Raw genomic sequence first — 16,713 nt, 5'->3', positions numbered from 1 at the left:
TAAATGTAAATTACAGGGGGGTTCTTTAGTTACAGAAGACACGATTTATGGAAATCCAACTTTGTGAAACAATTCCCTTAAGGAATTATAGGAAATGTATGCAGGGTGATACAATATGTGTATCAATAGAAAATGGAAGGCAGGATGGTGCAGTACTGTGAGAGAACCAAGTAGTACCTTCAGAAGGAGGAGACTCAACAATTTTGAGCATGGGTTTTATCTTGTTTTTAAAGGAAATTGTTCATTTCTGACTACAGGAAATATTGATTTACAGACAGGTCTTAGAAATAGATCTGTTATGTAACCCGGGGACTGCCTGTACTTTCCTGCAAGATTTGAAGAAGCCTATTCACTTATTAATGATTACTTCACAATAACATTGACAGAAATCTGAGAATCTTACTGCACTCACAAACTTATAGGGTAAATTCAAATCAAAGTCAGTTTTAAGAAATATGCTAATGATTTTATAATGGCTATAAAAATCACTTCGGTTTTTTTTCAGCAATCAGGGAGGATGGAATGCCAGGAGGTAGAAACAAAAGTATCGGTCCTATTCAGGTAAGTGATTTTATATCCTATTCAGAATAATAATGAAAGAACTGTGTTTTATTTACATGCTCCACAGTTCAGGAGACTTGGCTCAGTATGTTATGTATATTTTTTCCTATTTAATTTAAATGTAATAAAACAAATTTATAAAGGATTAGATAAGTTATTTTTGGAAAAATGTATGCAGTTTTTCATTTTTGGTGGAAGAAATATTCTGATGAATTCTTGTTACTTTCAAGGATAAAAGTCAAGAACCAAATAAATATCAAGCTTGTTCTACCTAGTCACTTTGTTATCAACCCCACCTGCTCTGCTTTCTCTCTTTAGATAATGAATTGTCTTGTGATGAAGACTGCATTGATCAAATTGAGGGAGAATTTCATAGCTTTTCAATGTCAAGATTGAATTTTGATGAATACTACATAATTCAAGCTATGAGCAGTATAAAGCTTCCTTTATTTTGTAAAATGTTTCCTTTGTAATTTGGTTTGCTTAAGATAGCTGAATTTCCCAACTATAACTGAAATTTACTTCAGCACGTTTTCACTTCTAGTTGTATTCGCTCATGTTTGTTGGATTGTAGAAAATTTAAAAATATACGTTTGATTATTCTTACACTCAAAATAGTTTCTTCTCGAAGACCTTTAAGTGAATGCAGTTGTGGGTATTCCTCATAATGAATGGCTCGCTCTGGAAACATGCTCTGTTTTGTGGCAAAGCCTGGTTCAAATACAGTGCTTTTAAAAATTGATGGGAAATTTTGAGTCAAGCACAAATTGTGCTTAAAATTTTTTTTGATAATTTTTGTGAAATTTACACTAAATTGTCCTTTCTAAAATTGGCACAATAAGGAGAATCTCCCTTTTCCAAATGAGTATATATCATTCCTTATTCAAGTGATGGTGGACAACTTGTGTCCGTGTTCAGCTAACTACGTGTGTGTGACTAAGTAGAGAATGTTGCCACTTAGTTGATCCAAGGCAATGTCATGGAACCTGGCCTCCACTTGCATGAAGAACAAACAGTTGTACTTTCCACAAGGGATACATTCATTTCAGTGCACTTTGCAACTAGTTAAGTGGCAAGGCACAGTGAGAAAATGTTTTTTTTTAAAAAGTGTAGGTCTTGGATGCTTTAAGTAAATTCAGAGAGTACAGGTGTCCCCTGCTTTTCGAACGTTCGCTTTTCGAAACCTCGCTGTTACGAAAGACCTACGTTAGTTACCTGTTTTCACTAACAGAAGGTGTTTTCACTGTTACGAAAAAAGGCAGTGCACGTTCCGAACAGCCAAGCTCCTCCCCCAGAACTGCATTCTAGCCGGCATTGCTTTAGCACATCCCTGTGAGCGGCCGTTAGCAAGATGAGTTCTAAGGTATCGGAAAAGCCTAAAAGAGCTCGTAAGGGTGTTACACTTAGCGTAAAACTAGACATAATTAAGCATTTCAATCATGGTGAATGAAGTAAGGACAAAGCAAATTTGGCTTGTGGAAGTTGATGAAGATGATGTTGAAGAGGTTTTGGCATCCCATGGTCAAGAACTGATAGATGAAGAACTGATGCAATTGGAAGAGGGAAGGATAACAATCGAAACCGAATGCAGTAGTGAACGGACCGAAAGTGAAGTTGTCCAGGAACTGAACGTGAAGCAACTGTGTGAGATTTTGGCTGCAGTGGTTGCAGGGAAGTACAACTTTAATTTTGAAAGGGTATGTAGGTTTAGGGCATATTTGCAAGATGGTTTGAGTGCTTACAAAGAACTGTATGATCGAAAAATGCGCGAGGCTATCAGTCAAGCATACTGTCATTTTTCAAGCCTTTCACATCAGCCACAGCAGACGACAAACCTCGACCTTTGACATTGAGGCAGGCAGAGATAGAAGAAGATGACCTGCCTGCCCTGATGGAAACAGAGGACAATGAGATGACACCCCAGTTTCCCACCACCCCAACCCTGGGCCGTGGACCAATACATTGCCGCGGAGAATGCAAAGGTAGCCGGGACACACCCAGCACATCTTTAAGAAAAAAGCCGAAATAAACAAGCTAACTAATTAGGTGCCGCCCGGCACGTAAGTGTCGACCCAGATCAGAGGCGATTGCCCGGAGGTTGGGGACCACTGCACCACCCCAACCTCCGACAACTGAGCCTAACACACCATCATCAGTGTGCTCTGCGCTGTCTTCACGATTCCAGTAAGTGATACTACACTGTACATACATTATTTCTACTTTATATAGGCTGTGTATTTTTATGTGTTATTTGGTATGATTTGGCAGCTTCGTAGCTTAAAGGTTACTGGAGAGAGTGTTTCTGCCGAGAGCGCTTGCGTGAGATTTTTGCTACGGAGAACAGTGCGGCAATGATTGTAGAGAAGTATTTCTACTTTATATAGGCTGTGTATATATCATATCATTTCTGCTTTTACTATATGTTACTGTTATTTTAGGGTTTAAGTGTAATTTGGCATGGTTTGGTAGGTTATTTTTTGGGTCTGCGAACGCTCGCAAATTTTTCCCATATAAATAAATGGTAATTGCTTCTTCACTTTACGACATTCCAGCTTACGAGCCGTTTCATAGGAACGCTCTACCTTCGGATGGCGGGGGAAATCTGTATAGGACTGAGGAAATTATTGGTTCAGCTGTAAGTGTTGAAATTGAGTTTCTGTAAAAGATGTGAAGGCTTCGAAGAGAGTACAGAAGGGATTATCAAAGAATAGCAAGGAAGAGGGATTTTTGTTACATGGATAGACTTGGTGGAGGAGCAGGAAATAGAGAAAAAAAATTGAAGGCGATTGCCAAAGGGGTCAAAAGTGATATGGGGAAAGATTGTTTTTGCATAAAAATATTGTTAGATCCAGTGTAATAGAGGTAGCATATTTCATTGTGTTGGAAAGTTGGATATGTATCTAAAAGGAAAGGGTTCGCAGAGTACTGGGGGCAGTGCTCTTGCAAACAGCTGATGTGAGGTCACTGGTGATTCTGAGATAATTCATTGTCAAATGAGCTAGAAGCATTTCTAATCTCAATGATTCAGCTAGGTTATGTTGTATTTGCCTATAGAAGAATTTCTAGTGGGAACATGGAGGGGCAAGTGGTGCAATGTAATAGATAATACACTTAAACAAGCAGAGACAGTTTAATTTGTCCTACTACTATATTTGGTAGAAATTAAAGTTCATCATCCTTTAGAGGTCAAAAGCTACCTGCAATTTTCAAACTGCTGAGTTTCACATAAATTTGGCCTGGTCAATAAAAAGATCAAGCCTTTAAACCTTTTCTGTAAGTGAACAGCTCATAAATGTCAGAATGATTAATAGGATGACATTGAAGGTGTCTTATAAAAGGAAGGATAATACCAGGTCCTGAGCAGAGAGTAACACATTTCAAATGTGTTTGTTTGGAGCTGCAGAACAATGAGGTTTGCATCACTGAAAGATTACCAGCACTCCACTTTACTACTATAAATAAATAACTCTCTGAACAGTATGTCTTATTTCATTAGATTTATCTTTTAGGCTGACAGTTCCAGGATCACCTTGGAATCAAAAGACAACTCTGGGCTTCAACTACAGATAGTCGAACCTCTCCCTTTTACCTCCACCTTCCCCATCAATTCTCAAGGACCTCTTTGTCAGTAACATTTACACAATTAATCAACTGCATCTATCAATTCATTTTGGAAAATTCCTCTCTATCCTGGCATAGTACTCTAATTTTTCTCTAGTTCCTTCCCATTTGCCTTATACAGGTGGCCCCCGTTTTCCGAACGTTCACTTTATGACACCTGGCTGTTACAAAAGACCTACATTAGTTACCTGTTTTTGCTAACAGAAGGTGTTTCGGCTGTTACGAAAAAAGGCAGTGCGTGCCCAAACAGCCAAGCTCCTCCCCCGGAACTGCATTCTAGCTGGCGTTGCTTACACACGTGCTTTATCTCTGATTTATTTTGTGCATCCGTTAGCAAGATGAGTTCTAAGTTATCATAAGAGCCTAAAAGAGCTCGTAAGGGTGTTACACTTAGCATAAAACTAGACATAATTAAGCATTTTGATCGTGGTGAACGAAGTAAGGACATTGTCTGCGCATGGAACTTGCCTGCGTCCACCATTTGCACTATTTATATGCAGAGAGAAAGAATTTTGAAAGCTGCCAATGTTACTGTTGGTTCTGCTCGTAGCAAAGTGGTCTCTCTTAGTCGGCATCCAATAATGGATAAAATGGAAAGTCTGTTGCTTGAGTGGATTGATGGGTGTACAAAGTGTGGTGTTCCTTTAAGTTTTTTTATACCTAAGGAGAAATCAGTCAGTCTTTTTAATAAGCTGAAACAGAAGGCACTGGACGATGGTGATGAAAGTGTTGCAAAAGTAGAATTTAAAGGTAGTCATGGGTGGTTTGATCAGTTTGAGGCGAGGGCAGCTTCATAGTTTAAGCAGTGGCACCCAGCACATCTTTAAGAAAGAAGCCGAAATAAACAAGCTAATTAATTAGGTGCTTCCTGGCACGTAAACGTCGGCCCAGATCAGAGGCGATTGCCGATTGCGTCAGGTGGTTATTCGTATAAGCAAGTGTTTAACTGTGACGAAACTGCAATTTATTGGAGATTCCGGCAAGTGAAACTATACTGTACATACATTATAAAATGTAAACAACAGGAATTCTGCAGATGTTGGAAATTCAAGCAACACACATCAAAGTTGCTGGTGAACGCAGCAGGCCAGGCAGCATCTCTAGGAAGAGGTACAGTCGACGTTTCAGACCGAGATCCTTCATCAGGACTAACTGAAAGAAGAGCTAGTAAGAGATTTGAGAGGGGGAGGGGGAGATCCAAAATGATAGAATGCAGGAGGGGGAGGGATGGAGCCAAGAGCTGGACAGGTGATCGGCAAAGGGGATATGAGAGGATCATGGGACAGGAGGTCTGTGGAGAAAGACAAGGGAGGGGGGAACCTAGAGGATGGGCAAGGGGTGTAGTCAGAGGGACAGAGGGAGAAAAAGGAGAGTGAGAGAAAGAATGTGTGTATAAAAATAAATAATGGATGGGGTACGAGGGGGAGGTGGGGCATTAGCGGAAGTTAGAGGTCAATGTTCATACCATCAGGTTGGAGGCTACCCAGACGGAATATAAGGTGGTGTTCCTCCAACCTGAGTGTGGCTTCATCTTTACAGTAGAGGAGGCCGTGGATAGACATGTCAATGGGAATGAGATGTGGAATTAAAATGTGTGGCCACTGGGAGATCCTGCTTTCTCTGGTGGACAGAGCTTCAAGGTTACTGGAGAGAGTGTTTCTACCGAGAGTGCTTGCGCCGGCCATGTTTCTGCGGAGAGCATTTTGACACGAGATTTTCGCTGCCCTAGACAGTGCTGCAGAAAAGTATTTCTACTTTATATAGGCTGTGTATTTATCATTTAATTCCTGCTTTTTATTATATGTTACTGTTATTGTAGGTTTTATGTGTTATTTGGCATGAGTTTGTAGGTTATTTTTTGGATCTGGGAACGCTCAAAAATTTTTCCCATATTAATAAATGGTAATTGCTTATTCACTTTACGACATTCCGGCTTACGAACCATTTCACAGGAACGCTCTACCTTTGGATAGTGGGGGAAACCTGTACATACTTTTTCCATGACTACTCCCTCTTCTCTCTTGCACTGTTGGCTGCCTAGCTCTGCTCCTGGCCTTGTATTTTGTTCTTTTAATTGTTCTTTCACTTGGGACATTGTCCCTTGTTCTTCCAATGTGTCGTTATTACACCTATATAAAAAAATATCTTTAGCTCTCTTTGAACATAAGACCATAAGACAAAGGAGCAGAAGTAGGCCATTCGGCCCATCGAGTCTGCTCCGCCATTTTATCATGAGCTGATCCATTTTCTCCTATTTAGTCCCACTCCCCTGCCTTCTCACCATAACCTTTGATGCCCTGGCTACTCAGATACCTATCAATTTCTGCCTTAAGTACACCCAATGACTTGGCCTCCACTGCTGCCCGTGGCAACAAATTCCATAGATTCACCACCCTCTGACTAAAAAAATTTCTTCGCATTTCTGTTCTGAATGGGCGCCCTTCAATCCTTAAGTCATGCCCTCTTGTACTAGACTCCCCCATCATGGGAAACAACTTTGCCACATCCACTCTGTCCATGCCTTTTAACATTCGAAATGTTTCCATGAGGTCTCCCCTCATTCTTCTAAACTCCAAGGAATACAGTCCAAGAGCGGACAAACGTTCCTCATATGTTAACCCTCTCATTCCCAGAATCATTCTAGTGAATCTTCTCTGTACCCTCTCTAACGTCAGCACATCCTTTCTTAAATAAGGAGACCAAAACTGCCCACAGTACTCTAAGTGAGGTCTCACCAGTGCCTTATAGAGCCTCAACATCACATCCCTGCTCCTATACTCAATTCCTCTAGAAATGAATGCCAACATTACATTCTCGTTCTTCACTGTTTTTATTGGTGAGTTGATGAGAGCAGATTTGAGGATGAGGGGTCAGCACATGAGAGAGAGGAGAACTATTTACGGAAACAGCTAGACAAAAAAATATTAACCAGTGGAAGTCAGGAATGGTGGTAGAGTTGTTTCCAGAACTCTGAATGCCTTAGCTCAGTTTCTTGACCTTTTTGTATATCAGCATCTGATCTTAGATAAGTCACTGATGATATCCTGGGTGCCTTCTTCAGTTCCTGTTTAATACTGCTGTAATTAACCTCCCTTTATAATGCAAGTATGACCCCATCCCTAGTTGGATGATCTACATAAACGCAAGAGATTCTGCAGATGATGGCAGTCCAGAGCAACACATACAAAATGCTGGAGGAGCTCAGGTCAGGCAGCCTATGGAAATGAATAAGCAGTTGACATTTCAGCTGGAGACTCTTCATCAGTCATGGTGAAGGACCGTGGCCTGAAGCGTCAACTGTTTATTCCTGTCTGTAGACGCTGCCTGACCTGAATGATCAATATATTGTTTCAAGAAACCCTGCTGTATGCACCTAATAAATTCTGCCCCACCCTGGCACTAAAGGAGTCCCTGTCGATAATGGGGAAGTTAAAGTCACTCACTACAATAGCCCTGCTATCTTTACGTTTTCTCATATTGGTTCAGATAGCTCCCACTGACTATTGGGGTACCTACAATATAACTCCATCATAGTGATTGCACATTTCTTACTTGAGTTCTATCCATACTGCTTTTTAGAATGAGTCCTCCAAGATATCCTTTCTTGGTGCAACCATGACATTCTTCTTAATCAGTAAAGTAGCTCCCTCATAATACTTGCATCCCTCTCTGCCGTGTCTGAAATATCTATACACAGGAACCTTGAGCTGCCAGAACCATTCCTTCTGTACCTTCTTGGTCTCTTCAGCTCCTGACCTATTGCTCTGGGTTTTACTGCCCTCTGACCCAATTACAGATTAATTTAAATCCTCCTAAGTAGTGCTAACAACCCTCCCAACAGTGATACTGGTATCTCTCTAGTTTAAGTATAATTCTTGTTCCAGGTCTATCTGAGCTGGAAGGGACCCTAATGCAGGTATCTGAAGCCTTCCTTCTTACACTAGCTTATTAGCCATGCATTTATCCGTGCTTTAGTATTTCTGGCTTCACCTGCATGTGGTTTAGGGAGTAGTTTTGAGATTGTAGCCCTAAAGATCCTGCTTTTTAACTTTCTGTCAAACTCTCTAAATTCTCTATGCAGGACTTCATCTCTCTTCCTGCCTATGTCATTAGGAGCGATATGGACCATGACCCCTGGCTGCTCATCCTCCCCTTTCATAATGTCCTAAACTCGCTCAAGGTTCTTGCTTCACTTGGCACCAGAAAGGCACCACAATATCCTGAAATCTTGTTTGCAGACTTTTGCTTGCTTTCAGTCATTACTGTGGCTGTGCTCCTGAATACAGCCTCTCCTACTGCTTGCCTGAGTTTGATTTTCCCCTGCTGTTCCTTAAAGTTCGTTGTGGTACCTCTGATTTGGCTGCTGCTGTTGCTTATCTCCAGAAGAGATCCATCCATCCCATCAGTATCCAAAAGTATACACGATAGAGCAGGGAGTAGCCACAGGAGATTCCTGCACGACCTGCCTGCCCCTCCTGGCTGTAACCATGGTGTAGACACCTCCCTGAATCTCTTACCCATGATACTCTCTACCTTCTGTGTGCTCCTCATTGAATCCAACTGATGCTTCAACTGATCCATGTTGTCTGAGAGGAACCACACAGCTGGACGATCTTCTTGCAAACGCAGGTGCCAGAGACACTTCCCCATTTTCCCACATTTTACTGGAGGACCATACCAATTAATTGACCATCAGGTCTACCCCTCAAGTTAGTACTGGCCTAAAAGAAAGAATGGGAAAGACCTTGATCTTGAATATCACACCTTGTCTCTGCTCAGCCTCCTTGTTAAGTCTCATTCATCAATGCTGCTGGAGTTAGACCATGCACAGTACTTCCACTTCAAAACAACCCTTTTCAGAATAGCAGCTGCTACAGCTCCAATCTTAAAATTTTGCTTTCTCTCCATGCAGGTACTACTGGTCTGAAGTTAATCAGTTCTTACCTGTTCACAGCCTACATCTCTTCATTTTAAATACCCTCACATGTTTTTATTAGTATTTAATTTATCTCATGTTTTTTGTGTTCAGTAAATGTGTTCAATGTATTCTTGCTGTTCCGATTAAAAATACCCAACAAAATATGTAGGAAGTTTTTGTCTGCTTTTAATTCGTCGCTTGACCACATTTTGAATTTATTAATCAGTTTTTCTTTGTTTCCATTTGTGTTTATTTCCTTGTATGATATTCATTTTTCTGTTGTTATTCCTGTCTGCTTGTCCTTTCAAAAATATACCTTTTACTGAATTCCACCCCATTAGTGCATTGGTCAAATTATAAAATAAGAGTTTTATTCCACAGAAACACCTGAACATTGAGGTCCAAGGCTTTTCCAATTGGGCCTGATTGAAATAAAACTTATGCAACTTCAAAACCAGATAGTGGAACATTGTGACATTGCTGGGGTCATGGTAGCCTTTGGGTAAGTGGCTTAGGTTATTAATTGGAAAGCAAGAGGGTGGAAATCTGCAAATCAAGATCATGGAGATCTGGAGTTTGAGAATCAGGAAAGTAGAGAATAGAATATGATACTAGAGTTGTAGAAAGCCAAGGAATCGGGGAGTATTGAGGTAGCACTGATTATATTCACGAACACAAGAAAACCTGATGCTGGAAATCCAAAGCAACACACACGAAATGCCGGAGGAACTCAGTAGGCCAGGCTGCATCTATGGAAAAGACTATCAGTCGACATTTCAAGCTGAGACCTTTCTTCAGGACCGGAAAGGAAGGGGTGAAGTCAGAGTAAGAAGATGGGTGGGTGGAAAAAATACAAGGTGGCAGGTGATAGGTGAAACCAGGAGAGGATGAGTTCATATTTATTTGTATTTGGAAGCCACACTCCTTGGATGTGACATTAAATTCTGTTTTTTTGTCATCACTCCCACACTCCACATTAGAGTAGCTTACTAATTGTCTTCATTGGGCTTAGCAGGTTATTCACATTTAGGTTTGGTGTAACTTAAACTCGAGCTGATTGCTTTGCGCCACACTGTTTCTCTTTGACTGCTAGTGCCAGTGACACTCAGAAAATAGTTTCTATAATTATATTTATTAGTCAGAGTGTAACTATTCTTTTCAGGAACTGAACAATTTCAATATTACTGTGATGAGGGTGAAAAGGGAACACCTCCAAATCCCTGAGGTCAGTTCTAATTGAAAGTTTAAGGGAGTTTGTCGACAGAGAAAGGTAATAAACGATGACAGAATGCATTAAGCATAGAAAGTAAGCAGAATTTGTATTCAAGGTCTAGTTCAGTAAAGCAGTAAAAATTCTGGATGCCTTTCCATGGAAAGCAATTATAAGTGTTTTATAAAGAAAGCTTGGAACTATGCCAAGTAGTTTGTATTTGTGTTAACAAAACATTGATACATATTTTATAACCCAGGCCCAGGTTATGATATTCCTTGATACTTATGAATTTATTGTAAAACTGAGATTCTCGCAGCTTATTTAGATTCTTATAATGTTTCATTTTTGATGTTTATCCTAGTTGTGTTTTTTATTGTGGGGGGGGGGAAGATTGCACTTGTTGATTTGGTTTCTACCTCTATAAATTTTACTATACTCACATGAATATGTGTGTTGTAATCCTGAGTAGCCTAGAAGAATTTCATGCTTTAGTTATACAGAAATAGTAAATTTTCTAACATAGCCCAAGTTAACTTGATGAAATCAAGGTTTCTGGAATTTCAGTTCCAAACCCACTGGTTCGGGAGCACATGTTGAATTCCAAAGCATTTCTTTGCAGTAAATGCTATGATGTATAAATAGATGAAAGAGAGATAATCTAAAAAAAGAAATTTTAAGTTACTTTAATGTGCCTGTTAAAAATATTTATTTATTTATTTTACTAGTTCCTGTTGAAATATTTAGACTTTGAGATAAATTTTACAATTTCAAGTAGATTTGATATAACTAGTGTATTAGTGTTATGAGTAGGTAGACTCTGAGGAGATGTCTCTTTATACAGAGATGTAGAGAGGAATGCTGTACCCCAGAGGGCTGTGGAGCTAAGTCACTGAAAACAAAGATTGATAGATTTCTGAATATTAAAGAATCAAAGTCAATTATGCAAGAAAATTTTGCTGAGATGGCAGATCAGCAATTACCTTTTATAGCAATATAATAGAACCTCTGTTTCTGTGACATTCTTACAAAACATAAGGAGTTTTATAATTGTTGTAGTGTTCAGGAACATTTCTACTTATTGGCAATGAATGCTATTAAAAGCTATTTTATTTATAATAGTCAAGCAAACTATTTCTATCACATTCTAAATTATATTTAATCCTTGCAATTCATGAATATCTGCCCCAGTGTATCTGTAATGACTTTATGAGCAGAGGGCACAAATTCCAAATTGAAACTGCACACCTTAAATCACTGCAAGACATCTGTACTTTCCACATTCTTGAGCAAGAGCAGGCAGTGGAATGTTGTAGGTTACTATGGAATTACTGAGTGCCATAATAACAGAGGTGCATATTGTCGTCCTACGCAACAGCAACATCATTTATGGAAATCTCACCCGTACCTTGGTATCAGAACAGTGAATGTTCACTAAATATATTTACTGAGCTGGACAACAACAGATTTAATGACAGCATCACAGTCTCTCTCTGTGATAACAAATTGTTGAAGGACTGAGAGGCAAACCCAGTAGTGCAGCAATTTGAGTGTTCTTGAGAGATGCAACGGCCAGTCAGCACCTTGTGCAACAACAACCCAATGGAGGAAGGGATTCCTTACCTCCCATAGATGCTGCTCAACCTGCTGAGTTCCTCCAGCAGATTGTTGCTCCAGCTTCTATCATCTTCGTTCAATCCCATGTATCTGTTCTGCCATTCGATTAAACCTGACACATTTATTCCTATTTTCTTACTTCTGTCCATTAATCAATCCTAAAACAATGTCAGTGTACATTCTTATTCTGTTTAATAATCACTTGGGAGGCATTCTATGTAAAGCCTTAAAGTCTAAATACACCATATCAGCCAGTTTGGCCTCATCCTTTCTGCTGATTACAATATCCAAAACTCTGACTCGTTTTGTCAAACATGATTTCTCTTTCATGAGCTTTCCCAAATGGTTTTATTCATATTAAACTAAATCACTTTGTTTCTTAAATAAAAATCTCTAGCATATGGATCCCTGATCCCAAAGGAGTCCTTAAATGTCAGATCATCTAAACCTATTTCAGTACACATTACAGCAGCATTTCCCCTTACTGGTTCCTCAATGTAATGATCTAAAAATCAATCTGTTTTACACTCTGCGCATTCATCCTCCAAACTGTTACTATTTGGTTTACCCAGCCAACATGTAGATTAAAGTCTTTCTTGATTACCATTGTTACATACACCTTTAATTTCCTGGCATTACCATTTGGGAAGTTGAATGCAATTCAGAGCAATATTTTCAGCTCCTTGTTAATTAGTTCTCATCCTTAACTGGACCACTTAATTTTCTGCATTAAGATCCTTTCTCCCCCCCCCCCCCACCTTCCATATCAAGGCTTCCCTACCTCCTCAGCTATTTTGCCTACCATAAATGTCCTTTCTTAATTATTTTAAACAGGTGAGCTCCCTGTTTATGCAAGTCATATGTGGAGCTTATGCCTATTAAACTAAAACTGGAAATTCAGAGTGTTAAAGGTTTTATATGTTAAATAGGTGTAATGTTGAATAAACAGCCAGACAAAAAAAACTTCATTGTAATGCCTATTTATGACAAGGAGGAAGAGGGTTATTTAGGAAAATGTGTGATAAAGGGACAAAAGCAAAGCAAACTCTCCTGTCTTTACTAAGCCAATTTTAATCAAAATTCCAGCTTCTGCAAATGCAGAGTAAAAGCTTTTGACAGGTTTATGATATCACTCGAATAAGTTTAAGTTTATTGCCATCTGACTGATATATATATATATAACCAAATGAAACACTGTTCTTTTGGATCACAGTGCACCCACAAAACACAGCACATAAACCAAAATATTACCATAAATAAGTCAATATAATTCAAAATGCATATAATGTGCAGCACCAGTGAATAGTTAGCAGCTTGCAGTCCTAGTGACAAGACCTTGGCAGTGGCAGGGTATTTATTAGTCTCACAACCTGAGTGAAGAACCTGTTACCCAATCTGGCAGTCCTACCTTCCTGAGATAATGGATCAAAGAGATTTTGGGATGGGTGGTAGAGATCCTCAATGCTTCAGGCCCTTCGTCTGTAGTGCTCCCAGTAAATGTCATAAATCGGGGGGAAGGGAGACCCCAGTGATTTTCTCAGTGGTTTTTACTACCCTCTGTAGGGTCTTGCAGCTTTCATACGACACAATGATGCACCCAGACAGGACGCTCTCAATGGTAATCCCGTAGAAAGCTGTTAGAATGATGGAATCCTATCTATATAGTTTAATATTTAACTATTATTCATTTATTAAAATAGCTGTATCACTAATATACCAGGCTCTGTCATCTTAATGTACAGTTGTAATAAAATTTGACTACTTTTAGAAATTGGCAGGAAATGGATCTTGAACCATACTTCCACAAATGATGTGATATAACTGTTCTCTTTTACATGTTCTTGTTTCCATATGAACACAATTAACTGTGGAATGCTTGGGAATAGTTGCAGGAAATGTAATAGTCACTACTGACCTCCTCCTCACTCCTACTCATCTTCAGATCCCTTTCTTCTCCATCTTATCAACATTATATTAAGAGAAACAAGTTTCATTTTCTTTTACTATTGAGCAACATTCACAAAAGTATTTACTGCCAATATTTACTGATAATCAAGAAATACATTTTTTATGTATTTCAGATATCTGAAGAAGAGATTGAAAGAATTATGTCTGGGCAAGAATTTCAGGAGGAGGCCAACATTTCATGGAGCAACAATGGAGACAGTGATCATAGCTCTCCTGGTATACATGGTATCTCCGAAGGGAACCAACCATCACCTGTTTCTAATCCTTCCTCAAGGTGGGAACATTTGAGATAAACATCTAAATAGGAACATGAGACAAATGTTTAAGTATATTTTATTCCATATTTACAGCAATTCATTTATACTTATTTAATTCACTATTGTGATGGTTGCAAAGCAGAAAAATTTTAAATGTAGTGAACAGGTTAGCATTACTCGTTCACATGTTTCAGTATTGCTTTTGAAAATAAACATTTGTTAATGCATCTTGCCACTTAGATCTCAGTCTACGCCCGCTTCTGTCTCTCTCTTTAAATCTTTTTATTGAATAAGTATACAAAAAGGTAAGCCATATAGGCACTAATACACTGTTAGAATATAATAAAATTACAGAAGATATTAATACAAAAAAATACTACAAACAATGTAATTTAAACATAACGTACCAAGGTAACATAATAGTATACTAATTTTTATATATATATCAATAGAGAAAAGGAAAAAAAAAAACCCCAAAAAAACCCCACTGTGCAACTAACTAAAAGCAAAGCAAAGCAATGGGCTAACTTGAAACCAAACAGAGTTAAAAAACTTAAAATCACGTCCTCAATCCCGACCTCCATTAAAAACAGTAAAAAAAACAAGAAGGGTATATATTACATTAAATGAAAATATTGAATAAAAGATCTCCAGGTCTGTTCAAATTTAAATGAGGAGTCATAAAGATTGCTTCTAATTTTCTCCAAATTCAAGCATAATATCGTCTGAGAAAACCAAAAAAAGGTAGATGGAGCATTGAGCTCTTTCCAATGTTGTAAGATACATCTTTTCGCCATTAAAGTAAGAAATGCAATCATTCTACGGGCTGAAGGGGAAAGATTACTGGAAATTTTAGGTAGTCCAAAGATAGCAGTAATAGGGTGAGGAGAGATACCTATATTCAATACCTTGGAGATAATATTAAAAATGTCTCTCCAAAAAGTTTCCAGAGTAGGGCAAGACCAAAACATATGAGTTAAAGAGGCTATCTGCCCCGGACGTCTATCACAAAAAGGATTAATATGAGAATAAAAGCGCGCTAATTTATCTTTGGACATATGTGCTCTATGAACAACTTTAAATTGAATTAGGGAATGTTTAGCACAGATAGAGGAAGTATTGACTAATTGTAAAATCTGCCCCCAGTCATCCACAGAAATAATAAACCCCAATTCCTGTTCCCAATCTACCCTAATCTTATCAAATGGAGCTTTCCTAAGTTTCATAATAATATTATAAATCATAGCCGATGTACCTTTCTGACATGGATTAAGGTTAATTATAGTATCTAAAATGTATGTAGGAGGAAGCATTGGAAAGGAAGAAAGTATAGTACTTAGGAAATTTCTAACTTGTAGATATCTAAAAAAATGTATTCTTGATAAGTTATATTTATTAGATAATCGTTCAAAAGACATAAGGGAACCATCTAAAAATAAATCCAAAAACCGTGAAATACCCTTAGTCTTCCAAATTTGAAAAGCACGATCCGTAAAAGAGGGAGGAAAAAATATGTTACCTGAAATAGGAATCGCTAATCCAAATTGATTAAGATCAAAAAATTTTCTGAATTGAAACCAAATACGTAAGGTATATTTAACTATCGGGTTAGACACCTGTTTAAGGCGTTTCAAATCAAAAGGAAGAGAGGAACCTAAAATAGAGCCAAGTGTATAACCCTGAACAGATTGTAATTCCAATGCTACCCATTTAGGAATGGATAGTATATCCTGGTCAAGAAACCAGAATTTCATATGTCGAATATTAATTGCCCAATAATAAAATCTAAAGTTAGGTAATGCTAAGCCTCCATCTCTCTTAGCTTTCTGTAAATGTATTTTACCCAGTCTCGGGTTTTTATTTTGCCAAATAAGTGAAGAAATTTTAGAGTCGACTTTGTCAAAAAAAGATTTTGGAACAAAGATTGGTAATGCCTGAAATATATATAAAAAGTTTGGCAAAAAAAACATCTTAACTGCATTAATACGACCAATCAAAGTTAAATATAAAGGAAACCATTTAGATGAAAGTTGAATAATATGGTCTATTAATGGTAAAAAGTTAATCTTAAATAAATCTTTGTATTTACAAGTAATTTTAATCCCAAGATATACCTCTTCTGATGTGAAACAACGTGTTAAGAAATAAATGCTGAATCAAAATGACATTGAGCACCACAGTCTGGTAAAAATTTAGCACTGACCCTAATGATCAGGAGATACTCATTTTTAAAGTGGGGGATAGATCCTCCACCCCTACACCAAGCAGAGCTCCACTTACAAGCAAAGGTCTTTACTGGCTTCACTTCATACTGAGTTCTGCTGATGATGTGGCTGAAATCCAATCCATGTTGACCAATGAATTGCCTACCCTTCTCATTGTGTCTCAGTGACTTATTGATCTCCTTCAGGTCATTTACAAAAGCATAACATCCATGTGCCTTGGGGCTACCCTTTTTATTGGTCCAGTTTATGGCAATAAATGAGCACAGGCTGATTTGTAAGTTTATTATTTTTGGATTAGGTGTAACTAGCAAAAAGATAGAAGAAATAAAAACATAC

The 16,713-nt window shown here is 38.3% G+C and overlaps 1 protein-coding gene across 3 annotated transcripts in view; it reads left to right on the top strand.

The window, feature by feature from the left end:
- Nucleotides 1-16,713, top strand: part of LOC134359768 (nuclear receptor subfamily 6 group A member 1) — a 328,226-nt gene that overhangs the window by 260,316 nt on the left and 51,197 nt on the right. For all 3 annotated transcript variants that reach the window (XM_063073379.1, XM_063073380.1, XM_063073381.1), the window contains 2 exons: nt 506-561; nt 14,009-14,169. In XM_063073379.1, coding sequence (XP_062929449.1) covers nt 506-561; nt 14,009-14,169 — 217 coding nt within the window. The remainder of the gene's footprint in view (nt 1-505; nt 562-14,008; nt 14,170-16,713) is intronic.

The sequence above is a fragment of the Mobula hypostoma genome, chromosome 21, assembly GCF_963921235.1.
Source record: "Mobula hypostoma chromosome 21, sMobHyp1.1, whole genome shotgun sequence".
Taxonomy (NCBI): Eukaryota; Metazoa; Chordata; class Chondrichthyes; order Myliobatiformes; family Myliobatidae; genus Mobula; species Mobula hypostoma.
This window is presented reverse-complemented; position numbering and strand designations above follow the sequence as displayed.